Source organism: Agelaius tricolor, unplaced genomic scaffold (assembly GCF_023055355.1).
Source record: "Agelaius tricolor isolate 1412-34295 unplaced genomic scaffold, bAgeTri1.0.p SCAF_3, whole genome shotgun sequence".
In the NCBI taxonomy this organism is placed as follows: Eukaryota; Metazoa; Chordata; class Aves; order Passeriformes; family Icteridae; genus Agelaius; species Agelaius tricolor.
The window spans coordinates 69,443,128-69,454,982 of NW_027269263.1; the positions used below are offsets into that span (position 1 = coordinate 69,443,128).

The 11,855-nt window shown below is 56.6% G+C and overlaps 2 protein-coding genes across 2 annotated transcripts; both read right to left on the bottom strand.

Annotated features, from left to right (window-relative positions):
• Positions 1 to 364: 364 nt before the first annotated feature.
• LOC139587619 (carboxypeptidase A1-like) lies at positions 365 to 3,782 on the bottom strand. Its single transcript, XM_071422016.1, is given in 11 exon segments — positions 365 to 552; positions 1,294 to 1,378; positions 1,561 to 1,760; positions 2,066 to 2,156; positions 2,350 to 2,460; positions 2,558 to 2,659; positions 2,737 to 2,838; positions 2,924 to 3,025; positions 3,107 to 3,241; positions 3,433 to 3,514; positions 3,658 to 3,782. Coding segments are annotated over 11 exon segments (1,323 nt in total).
• A 96-nt stretch (positions 3,783 to 3,878) lies between these two features.
• LOC139587620 (carboxypeptidase A1-like) lies at positions 3,879 to 10,238 on the bottom strand. The gene is made up of 11 exons (XM_071422017.1): positions 9,850 to 10,238; positions 7,950 to 8,031; positions 7,420 to 7,554; positions 7,181 to 7,279; positions 6,565 to 6,666; positions 6,190 to 6,291; positions 5,970 to 6,080; positions 5,468 to 5,558; positions 5,126 to 5,325; positions 4,767 to 4,851; positions 3,879 to 4,694 (listed from the first exon to the last, which is right to left on the bottom strand). The coding sequence occupies exons 1-11, from the start codon at positions 9,912 to 9,914 to the stop codon at positions 4,507 to 4,509; spliced, it is 1,260 nt and encodes a 419-aa protein (XP_071278118.1). The 5' UTR covers positions 9,915 to 10,238; the 3' UTR covers positions 3,879 to 4,506.
• Positions 10,239 to 11,855: the final 1,617 nt, after the last annotated feature.

Sequence of the window (11,855 nt, forward strand, 5' to 3'; positions counted from 1 at the left end):
GAGCCATTCCCTGGGTGCTGTCCCTGCAGGCCTTGGCCCCAGCCCCTCTGCAGCTCTCCTGGAGCCCCAGTAAATCCTGCTGGCCTCATGTCCTGATTCCCTTCCCATCCTCTGCCACATCAAAGGGAAAACCACCACCTTCCTTCCTTCCTTTTTGTTCCTGCTATTTTCATGCCCTTTCAATCAATTCCTTTTCCGGGCCATGACCCAGCACACCCTGTTTGTGCTGGCACCAACTCCAGGAGGGCTTTTCCACCCAGTTTGGGAAAAAGGGAAAACAACCACAAGCTTTTCTCATCCTTCTTTGCATTTATTTACCGATTGCCTTCTCCCCTCTCTGCAGCTGCTGCAGCCTGATCCCAGCTCAGTAGCTGTTGTCCCTGGCGTGCTCCATGATGACCTTCAGTGCCAGCCAGGTCTCCTGGGCGGTGGGGACGATCTGGTTGGCGGGCAGCAGGAATCCATAACGCCCCGTGTCCCGCAGCTCGAAGGTGAAGGAATATTTGATCCCCTGGTTGTAGGTCCAGTCCACGGTCGATCCGCTGGCTCTGTCTGGGGGAGGAAAAAATGGGGAGGGGGGGATTCAGAGCCTTGATGGCTTTGTACAGTGTCTCTGTCTTCCTGGGAGCCTCTCAGGAGCCCTGGGTTGGCAGACAGCAGGGGACACTCTCTCACTAGCCCTGAGGGTACTGAGGGCAGCCGGGCTGGTCAGCTTTGCAGCAGGAGAGACACCAGAGACATGGGTAGAAGAGAAAGGGCCCACTCTTAGCAGGGGTTAATCCAAGGTTTTATTCTAGGAGTTCCCTACACCTCAGGGGCTCCTGCCAAGAGCCCCGGGAGATGTGCCAAGGTTACATTCAAAGGGAGCTGGAAACCCAAAGTAGATAACATTTTACTGACCAAGAAGTGACCCTGAGGGATGGGTACTGGGGATAGACATTTAGGACAGCATATGGGGTCATACTTGGGGGCTGAGCCCTGGCCTCTGGCTGATCACTCGACATCCTGGACTGAAACTTCTAGGTAAAGGGGATGGGATGCTGAGTGACTGACAGAGAGCCAGGCTGGGGGTTTGGGGATGATCTCAGCAAAGGGATTACACAGGTAAAGGGAGGGGGTTGCAATCTGGGGTAAACCACTTGGGAAAAATACGGGGATACAAAACCAAAATTATTACAAAATATTACAAAGTATAAAACCACACTATAACAGTACAGGAATCCCGTGGGATAAGTGGCCGGTGTGAGGAATGGTTTTGGGATTTGCGGGTTTTGGGGCTGCCCCAGCACTTACAGATGGTGGTGATGATGCTGCCATACTTGAACTTGGTGCCATACAGGGAGGACAGAGCTGCCACGGCCTTGGCAGAAAGCTCGTGCTGGGAATACAGGGAAGGGGGAAAGATGAGCCAAAGAAGGGAAAAAACTGTGGGTACAGCTTTTTTCTGGGTGCAGCAAAGCTCCTCCCAGCTTCCCAAGGGATGCAGGACAGAGGTGGCTCCTCTTGGAGCAGCAGAAGAGCTCCACCCCATCCCAGCCCCTCAAGGCACTTGGGCCTCACCAGTTCCTGCTCATCTGGCGCCGGGGTCTCAGTGTAGCCATAGGGGTAGAGCAGGAGCTGGGAATAGCTGTGGATGGAGACAAAAGCCTTGATGTTGCCATGGCTCTTGACAAAGTCCACGATGGATTTCACCTCGGGCTCCGAGTTGGGGTAGGGTCCGTGGTACGTCTCTGAACAGGAGTTCCCGCTGGCTCCGGCATCTGTGGAGAAGAGGATGGTGAGAACACGGTGGAGATTTGGGGGATTCCAAGCCCAAGAGGTTCTCCCACCCCTCAGCTCCTTGGTGGTGATCAAGGGATGCTCCTGGGGCATCTCCTCCTAGAGATTTGTGTGGTGACTTTCATTTGTCACTGGGGGACATCAAAGCCCTGGTGGAACCCAAACCAGGAGAGCAAATCCCACCTCTTCCCCAGGGGACATCAATGGATCTTTGAGCCAGAAACAGCTTTGGAGCCTCCAGCTGGAGAGTGGCAGCGCTCCACAGGGGCAAGGGGGCAGCTCTGACCTCCAAAACCAGCGTCCCAGTTGCGGTTGGGGTCCACTCCGACACAGATGGCGCCCGCGTGCCTGGACCTGGTCTTGCGCCACATGCGGTTCTGGGAGGGCAGAGCCACCTCAGCAGGTGCCCAGGGCTGGGGCTCCACAGCTTGTGGTGGGCTCCTTCCCATCCCATGGAAATGTGGGTGAGGAGGCTTTGCCCCCCCAGGGATGTGCAACCCCCCCCCAAATGCTCCCCAGCCCCATCCAGAGCAGCTGTGGGATGCAGGGGGAGGGGAGCCGGGGCAGTACCGTGGTGTGGGTGTAGGCAAAGCCATCGGGGTTGGTGACAATCTCCAGGAAGATGTCCATCGTCTCCAGGATGGAGGCCACACCTTCGTTATTGGCGTGATCCTGGACAATCTAGAGAGGATGGAGGGTTAGGGCTCCCTGTCCTCCCTGTGGGATCACCCACCTGGACCCCAGAGCTCCTGGGGACCCTCATGGGATGTGTCAGTACCTTCTTGGCAAACCAGACGCCGCTGGCTTGCGTCACCCACTCGCGGGAGTGGATCCCGGTGTCGATCCAGATGGCCGGGCGGTTCGTGCCCCCTGTGCTGAACTGGGAGAGCAGAGAGGGAGGTTGGCTTTGTCCCTGTCACCACTTTCCCCTCTGGATCACGATCCCCAAATCCTCACCTTGAGCACGTAGAGGGGACGGTTCTCGGTCGAGCGGCCGATCTCCAGCTTGCTCACCAGGTTGGGGTTCTCGGCCACCAGCATGTCCATGAAATTGTAGATCTGGGAATGAGAGATGCGGGGGTCACTCCCCTGCCCAAGAGCAAACTTTTCCCCCCAAAATGCCCCAAATCTTGTGCCTTCCCACCTCATCTATGGTATGGTAGGCCTCGTAGTTGAAGGTGGTGGTGTCGACCGACCGCTGGCGGCTGCTGCGGAGCATCTCCGTCTGCTCTTCATCCAGCAGGGCCTGTAGGACAGGGCTGGGATGAGCCCCATTCCCACTGATGGGATCCCACCTCTCCCCTGCCTCCCCTGCAGCACTGCTGACCTGCACGTCCTCAATCATGATGGAATAGGAGACCCCACTGGCCTCCAGGTGGGCTTTGACCGCCTGCAGGCTGCGGAAGGGCACGCGGATGTCCACGGGCAGTCCCAGCCTGCGGGGAGCCAGCCAGAAATCCAGCTGCAGGGGGAAAAAGGGACATAAGGGGTGAGATCCTGCCTTGGGGTGCACCCCCAGCACCAGCCTGTCTTGCTTTTCACCTCTTGGTTCCCATAATCCCACATCCAGCCACATCCTTGCTTTGCTTATGGGGTGTAAAACGAAGGCCGTGGGCTGGGGGTGTCCCCAGAATGCACCTCCACACCCAGTACCTGCAGGTGCTCCAGGTCCTGCAGCTCCTGCACCTTCTGCAGCTCCTCATTGCTCTGGGGGACGACACGCAGCACCTGGTGCCTGTGGGGTCAGGGGGTGCTGAGGGGTGTGGGACAAGCTCTGGCCCCATTAGTCTGACCTAACCCCACCTATCCACCCCCCCATTCCAGGGATTTCCCCTGAGCGTTTGGCCTGCCCCACCCTCCCCATCCTGTCCCCCCTACCCAAAGAAGGTCTCGGTGCAGGTGGCCACTGCCACCAGGGCAGCCAGGAGCACGGGGAGCCTCATGGTCAGCAGGGACAGCCGGTCTCACATCCCAGCAGTGCCCTGGGGCCTCTTATATCCCATGGGATGCTGGCCCCAGCCCGGCCCCTCCAGCTGTCCCTTTTCCCAGGGCCCTGGGAAGGCTGTGGCTGCCACCAGCCAAGGTCAGGCCCTGCTGTCCCCATGCAGGCACTCCTGGCCAAACCTGTCCCAGGAACCGGCTGGGGCCCTGGTGAGTCAGCTGCCAGCAAGGTGAGACCGGGAGGTGCCAAAATCCCACAGCCTCCAGCACCAGCTAAGGGGCAGGAAAGGATCAATTTGGGTTGAGAATGCACAAAATGCAGATTTTCACTTGGGGCTTGGTGAGCTGCATCCTCCCCACCACAGCGGTGGGGAAACTGGTTTAAAATTTGGCTGAGGAAAGCGGTGTAAAGCTTGGCTCAGGACAGAGGTCAGAGCAGGTGACAGTTGTCCCAGTAGCCAAAAATAAACAGCAAATACCCTGAGGGTACCCCATGTCCCTCCTTGTAGCCCTCTGGGAAGGGATGATGGAGCAAAGCTGCTCAAAACCCCACAAATTTGGGGTAGCTTGCCCAAAAAACCCCCATCTTCTCCCATGCTGGCTGTTGGCTCTGGAGGATGGGGACGTTGAGCCAAAGTCACAAGGGGAAAATCAACACCTGCAGGACTGGGAGTCCTTTTCCAGCCTTTCTTTGGAGATTAGCATGAAAAAAGCGAGGGTGCCTGAAAGCACTGAATGTCCATGAGGATTTATTGAGAGGAGGGAATGCTGGGGGAGGTGCTGGGGTCAGTAGGGATGCTCCAGGACGTGGACCATGATGTCCAGGAGCGCCGGCCACGTCTCGGTGGCAGTGGGGACGATCTGCGAGCTGGGCAGGAGGAATCCGTAGCGCCCCGAGTCCCTCAGCTCCAAGGTGAAGGAATATTTCACCCCGTTGTCATAGGCCCAGTCGATGGTGGTGCCTCCTGCCATGTCTGCAGGGAGAGGAGCCCAGGTGGGAGCCCGTTCCCGAGGGATTTGCTGCAGGATGAGGGAGGGACACTCACAGATGGTGTTGGCGATGCTGCCGTAGGTGTATTTTGTCCCAAACACGGCGGCCAAGTCGCTCACGGCCTTCTTGGCCAGTTCATTCTGCAAAGGAACCACCAAAAGTGGTGGGATCTGGTGGATCCCACAGGGCAGGGGGATCTAAAGCCCATCATTCCCCATCCCTTCTGCTGTAAGTTTTCCCAAAAACCTTTAATTTTTGATGATTGAGGTGCATCTCACAACCACCCTCCTCCAGAACCCAGGTGCTGGGGTTTGATATTCGGGTTGCATCTAATGAGAGGAGCAGGGGAGCTCCTGGGATGCTGTGCCTGACTTTGCCAGGTGGTCCCAGCCCCACGTTTTGGGGCCACCTCACCATTTCCTGGTGGTCGGGCGCGGGCGCCCTCCTGTATCCGTAGGGGAAGAGCAGCATCTGGGAGTAGCTGTGGATGGAGATGACGGATTTGACGTTCCCGTGGGCGCGGATGAAATCCACGATGGCTCTCACTTCCCTCTCGGAGTGGGGATGAGGGCCATGATAGACCTCAGAGCAGGGATTGCTGCTGGAGCCAGCACCTGGAGCAGGGGGAGGAGGAGACCCAGAGAGGATCCCTCAGGAAGGGCTTCCATCCCTGCCTTTCTCCACTCTAGCAGAAAGTTTTGATGTTTTGAGGCACAAACAATGCCTGGCGTGGGGACCCGGTGGCCAAGGTCTCACCTCCAAAGCCAGCATCCCAATTCCTGTTGGGATCCACTCCCACGCAGCGGGATCCAGCGTTGATGGACCTGGTCTTGCGCCACAGGCGGTTCTAGGAGCACAGGGAGAGGACACTGGAACAGGGATGTGAATCCCAGTCCCTGCCCAAGCATCTCCAGGGATCTCCACTCAGAGAACAGGGATGTGAATCCCAGTCCCTGCCCAAGCATCTCCAGGGATCTCCACTCAGAGAACAGGGATGTGAATCCCAGAACCTGCCCAAGCATCTCCAGGGATCTCCACTCAGAGAACAGGGATGTGAATCCCAGTCCCTGCCCAAGCATCTCCAGGGATCTCCACTCAGGGAACAGGGATGTGAATCCCAATCCCTGCCCAAGCATCTCCAGGGATCTCCACTCACCGCCCCGCATGGAGGAACATCCCTCCCCACCCAAAACCCACGGACAGCTGTGGCTGGGGACAGCGCTGGGACAAGATCCCCCCGTGGTGTCCCCGCACTCACGGAGCTGTGGGTGAAGGCAAAGCCGTCGGGGTTGGTGACAATCTCCAGGAAGATGTCCATGCTGTCCAGGATGGCCGTGACAGAGGGGTCCTGCCCGTATTCCTTGGCGATCTGTGCATGGAGAGGAGCGGGAGCTGCCCCAGTGCCCCTCAGAGATGAGGGGTGGGACAGATGTGGGGTGAGAATTGGGGTCCCACGCCCCAGGTGATCCCAAGGTGACCTTGTTGGCTGTCCAGACACCGGTGGCTTGGGTGATCCATTCCCGCGCGTGGATGCCGGTGTCCAGCCAGATGGCCGGGCGGTTCGATCCCCCGGTGCTGAACTGTGCGGGACCGTGGGATCACTGAGGCTGGAAAAACCCTCCAGGATCATGGAATCCACCCTGTGCCCCGTGCCCACCTTGTGCCCAGCCCGGAGCCCTGAGTGCCACCTGCAGGAGTTCCTCAGACACCTCCAGGGCTGGGCACTCCAAAGCTCCCTGGGCAGCCTGAGCCCCTTTCCATGGGGAAATTGCTGCTGATTGCAGCCTGAGGCTGCCCTGGCCCAGCCTCTCACCCTGAGGGGCATTTTCAGGCCAGGCTGCCCCAGGACCCACCTTCAGCACGTACAGAGGCCGCTGCTCGTAGCTCTGCCCCATCTGGACCTTGCTGACCAGGCTGGGATGCTCCTCCACCAGGACATCCATCCACTCATAGATCTGCAAGGAGGAGCTGCTGGCTCAGGAGGCTCAGCCTGGTGCTCACCTTTTGCTTTTGAGGCTGTCCAGCACCAGATGCAACAAGCAGAGCTTCCCTGGGGAAGATCTGCTGCTTCCCTGGAGACCTGGGACTCCCCTGGAGAACATGAGGTGCCTGGGGCTCTGTGTGAGCAGGGAGAGGCACCTCACAACATTTTTGGAAAAGTAGAATGAATGGTGAGGGGAAAAGTTCTAAGACCCCCCCCCAACACCACCACAGCCTCCACCAGTCTCAAACTGGGCTCCAAGCACCCCCAAAGTGAAGCTGAAAATGTTTTCCACAGGGTGGGAGGTTCCAGGAGTGGCCACGCTGGATGTGGAAGGTTCCCCAGTCTCCCATCTCAGCTGAAAGCTCCAGCAAGGAGGAGAAACGTGTCCCAGGGAGGTCTCACCTGTCACCAAGAACTCACCACGACCTTCACCACACGGATGTGACCCCAGCAGGACAAAGCCAATGCTCTGCAGAGAAAGGTACCTCATCTATGGTGTGGTAGGAGGCGAAATCAAACATCCTGGAGCTTCTCTTTACCCTCCTAGACCTCCTCATGCTTTCCTTTTCTTCATCCAATAATTCCTGGTTAGGAGGCAAAAAAAACCCCAAGATCAAAGAGGCTGGAAGGAGGAGGGGGTTGGATTTTTCTGCTTGATTTCCAACTTTTGGGCTTTCTCTCAGGGCTGAGCTGCAGGAGCTCCTGTTCCTGTCATAGCCATTACCTGCACGTCCTCGATCATGATGCTGTAGGAAAAATTATGGGACACCAGGAATTTTTTGACTCCTTGGAGGCTGGGGAAGGGCACCCGCAGGTCCACGGGGTGGCCAAGGCTGTTGGGGTGACGCCAAAAATCCACCTGGGAAGAGGAAGTTGAGCTGAAAGGGAGAACTCAGCCCCATCCTGTGCTGGTGCTCATCCACTGAGCTCCCCAGCACCTCCAGGGGTCTCACAGGAAGTTCCATGAAGGATTTAAAAAGGTTTTTGGGCAAATTTTGGGCCACAGTCTGGATAGGGATTTACAGAAATGTTTCAGCCCAAGTTGTTTGAGTGAATATTTGTGGGATGTTCCCAGTTCATACAAAACAGGAGCTCTGAGCTCAAGGAACCCCAGGTTAAATTCACATTTATATGGCTCTAAATTATACATCTCCAAAATGGGGGGGGAAGAGGATGGGATGGCAAAAGAAGGAGGGAGCCCTGGGTTCACCTGGGTCTGTGACCAGGGGGTGCCCAGGAGCCCTCGGAGCTCACCTGCAGCTCCTCCTGCTCGCCCAGCACCCTGAGCAGGGTGATGTGCTCCTCCTTCCTGGCCGTGACACGCAGGACCTGGTCCCTGCAGGGAGGCAGAGGGGTCACAGGGAGGGGACTCTGGCCTGGGGGGAGGCTGGGGAAGCTCCACACCAGCTCGGAGGGTTGGAAAATGCATCAGTTGGTGGTGGTGAGAGGAAAAAATGCATGTTCAGAGCAGCCATGATGGGAAAAGGGCAAGTGCTGGGGGTCTGAGATGAACTCCAGCCTTGTTTGATCAGCTCCCAAGATGATGGGGAATATCTCCCATGCGTATGTTCTATGTCTATGGATGTATTCCCTAGCAGAGGTCCCAGTCCAGCCTGGCTGGGCTTCCCAAGGACAGGCACAGCCCCTGGAGAAGAGGAAATGTTCCGTGGGACAGAGGTTGTCTCATCTTGGATCAATCCTCTACCTCCAACCTCTCCTGCTGGGCAGTGCTTAAAGCTGCTCCCAAAATGGCACAAAATTCCTTCACCTTTTCCCTTTCGTCCTTCTCATCCTCTTAACTCCCATTTTTCAGTTTAACCAGCTCCCCAGGGTGATCACAATTTCCATTCTGTGCCTGGGGAACTCAGGCAGGCATTAAATCCTTGTGATTTTTCCAAAATCAGGGAGCAGCCCTGACATTCCCTGGACAGTTTTGGCTCACAGCCACCCCTGCCTGGAGGAGAGTGATGGGATCCTGGATGGATCCCTCAACCCCTCATTGTGTCCCAGGAGGAAGGAAAGCAGGGAGGAAGGTGGGTCAGCCACATCACAGAATATCCTGAGCTGGAAGGGGCCCACAAGGATCAAATCCCACTCCAGGCTCTGCCCAGACACCCCAACAATCCCACCCTGTCCTTGAGAGCGTTGTCCAAAGGCTCCTGGAGCTCTGGCAGCCTTGGGAATGTGACCATTCCCTGGGGAGCCTGAGCAGTGCCAGCACCCTCTGGATCAGGAGCCTTTCCTGCTATCCAACCTAAACCCCCCTGGCACAGCACCAGCTCTGGCTCCAGTGTCAGTCCAGCTGGTGGGATGTCCCTGGGGGTACTTTTTAATGGATAAATTTTCCCTACTCCCAACACGGAATTCCCACTTTCTCTACAAATTAGTTCTCATTGCCAGTCCATTCATTCAGACCTTTCTGGAAGCTTTGGGAGTTTTGGGTTGTCCTGACCTCCCCCCTATATTCCATGCCCCCTTCTCACCCTCATTCCTGCACTGGTGCTGTTCTTAACTGCAGGAGCTGCAACCAGGACACTCATCCTGGAAAAGTGCTGCCCTCCCTCCCCAGGGTCCCTTTTCCAGCCACATCTTGTTCTTTCCCATGGTGTTATTCCCAGGAATCCTTGGTTATTCCCAGCAATCCTTGGCTGTTATTCCCAACAATCCTTGGCTGTTATTCCCAGCAATCCTTTGCTGTTATTCCCAGCAATCCTTGGCTGTTATTCCCAATAATCCTTGGCTGTTATTCCCAGCAATCCTTGGCTGTTATTCCCAGAAATCCTTGGCTGTTATTCCCAACAATCCTTGGCTGTTATTCCCAGCAATCCTTGGCTGTTATTCCCAACAATCCTTGCATGGCTCCACAGCCATTGTCTTTGAGCCCTACACATCATCCCTGATCCTCTGGGATTCCACACCCTGGCAAAGCTTGGAGCGATGCCCTCAGGCTTCAGCATTCCCTAATTTCTACCTGCTCCAAACCTCCCTCCAGCCCTGGGGTGAAACCAAACCTTTCCCAGCTGGCAAAAACCCTGTTGGATTTCCATCCTTTGGGATGCCACCCTTCAGGCTGACCCTGAGGGACAGTGGTGGGGACGGGCCATCCCCATCCCAGCCATGGTGTCCCACCGCCCCCTGCCCCAGCAGGACTCACCCCACGAAGAGCTGCTCAGTGCTGCTGACCCCCAGGAGGGCCAGGAAGACCAGGAGGGTCTCCATGGTGGGTGGGAGCAGGGCACAGCCCCCAGCACAGACAGAACCCCCTCGGTGGTCGGGGTCCCTCCCGGAGCTCCTCACCGGGGCCGCATCCGCCGCCCCCGCGGCGTCGGCAGCGACAAACAGAGCAGGCAGGAAGGGCTCCCAGAGCCCAAATGTTTGCTTTATTTGGCAAAGTCAACACAAGAGCAGCCAAATTAGGGAGGATCTGATAACGTCTCCCTCGGTGAGTGGGTCCTGGATGAGTGTCCCTGCTCCCAGCCCCGAGCTGCCGTGGGCACGGGCGGCTCCCAACCCACGGGCGTGGGACAGTGGGGATGGCGTGGCCACAGGAACCCCAAAACCACAAGGAAACACCTCTTTGTTTCCATGGATTTCTTCATTACACATTGCTATGAGTAAGTCAATCATAATTATGATTAGTAATGCATGTGTAATGACAAGCTACTACAAAGTTACTTGCAGGAAAAGCAAGCATTTAAACGTAGATTTATTTATGATTAATTAGTTTATGCATATAGATAGATAGATAGATAGGTAGAATGTAAAATATATTATTGAAATTATTCATCAAACCATTCCCAGGAGTGGGGTCACTTGGTGGCGGATGAAATCTCACTTCAAAGCGGATGGAAGTCGTGGAGCTCAGAGGTGCACAAGGACATTCACCTGGGGTAATGTTCAGACAGAAAGGCTCATTTTTGGGTAGAAAATGAATTATTTTTCTGTTTTCAGTGTAAGCAGTGGCTGTGAGCAGCTGTCACTGAGTGGGGCTATCCCAGGAGGTCACTTTGTCAGAGGTGTCTTTGTTCCCCAGGTAAAGCAGAGTCTTTGTTCTGCAGGTTACAGCAGGGCCTTTGTTGGGCCTTATCTGCGCTGCCCCTGAGCTCCCACCGTGCTTGTCAGGGATGCTCCTGGTTCCTGGGCTGTGTTCCCAGGCTGGCAGGCACCTCCCAGGGCAGGTTTTTACAGCTGACATCCTCTGACCATGGTTTCCTCCATTGAATCCAGGGGGTTCTGGCTGCACCGGAAGCAGGAGGTGCCGTGGGAAGGTGCTGGGGTCTCTTGGGGCTTTGTGATGCAGAACTGGTGCTGTTGCTGAGGGGCTTCCAGGATCATGGGGTGCTTGAGGTGGGAAGGGACCATGGCAGGTCTGTGTCCAATGCCTGGGTGGGGCATGGTCAGCTCTGGGGAGCCACCAGGGCCCTCCTCGTTGGCTCTTGGAGTCCTGCAGAGATGGAGGCTGCATGGCCCCGCTGGCACCAGGTCCTGCTGCTTCTCCTCCTGGTGAAAAGCATTCCCTGATGTCCCTCCTGGCTCTCCCTCATTCCAGCTGGGGCTGCTGTCTCTCCCATCACTCTCTGTGGTGAAGAGCTTGGCTGTTTCCTCAATACCCTCCTTCCTTGGGATGGGAATGTCCCTGTTAGGTCCCCCCACCCCAGACCTGTGTCATCTCCAGCCCATCTCCCTCCTTGCCCCACCATGGCACACACTCTCTGCTCCTCAGGGTGGCATCCACTGCTCTGGCTCCAGATCTCTCTGAGTCAGGGTTCCAGACCTGGATGAGCTCTCCTCACACCAGGCACTTAGGGAGGAGGGACAGGGCCTCGAGCCCGGGATGGTTGGAATGAGCTTCCACACCAGGACAAGGCCACAGTTCCACACTCCCAGCCGAGGCTCCTCGGGCTCTGCAGATCCTGTTCTGAAGACAAGAGCTCATCCAGGCCCAAGAGCCAGCTGTGTGCCCTGGCCCTGGGATTTACCATCAGTGGTTTTTAGTCACGGGGCACAGGATGGGATTTTGGAAAGCTGGGTCAGTTTGGGAAACAGGTGCCACTGGATGAGGCCATGAGCAGAGGGGACGGGGACACAAGGGCAGCACTGGCTGCCCCAAGCATGGGTTTGCTTTCCAAAACAGCTGCTTTTAACCCAAACCCAGCCCCT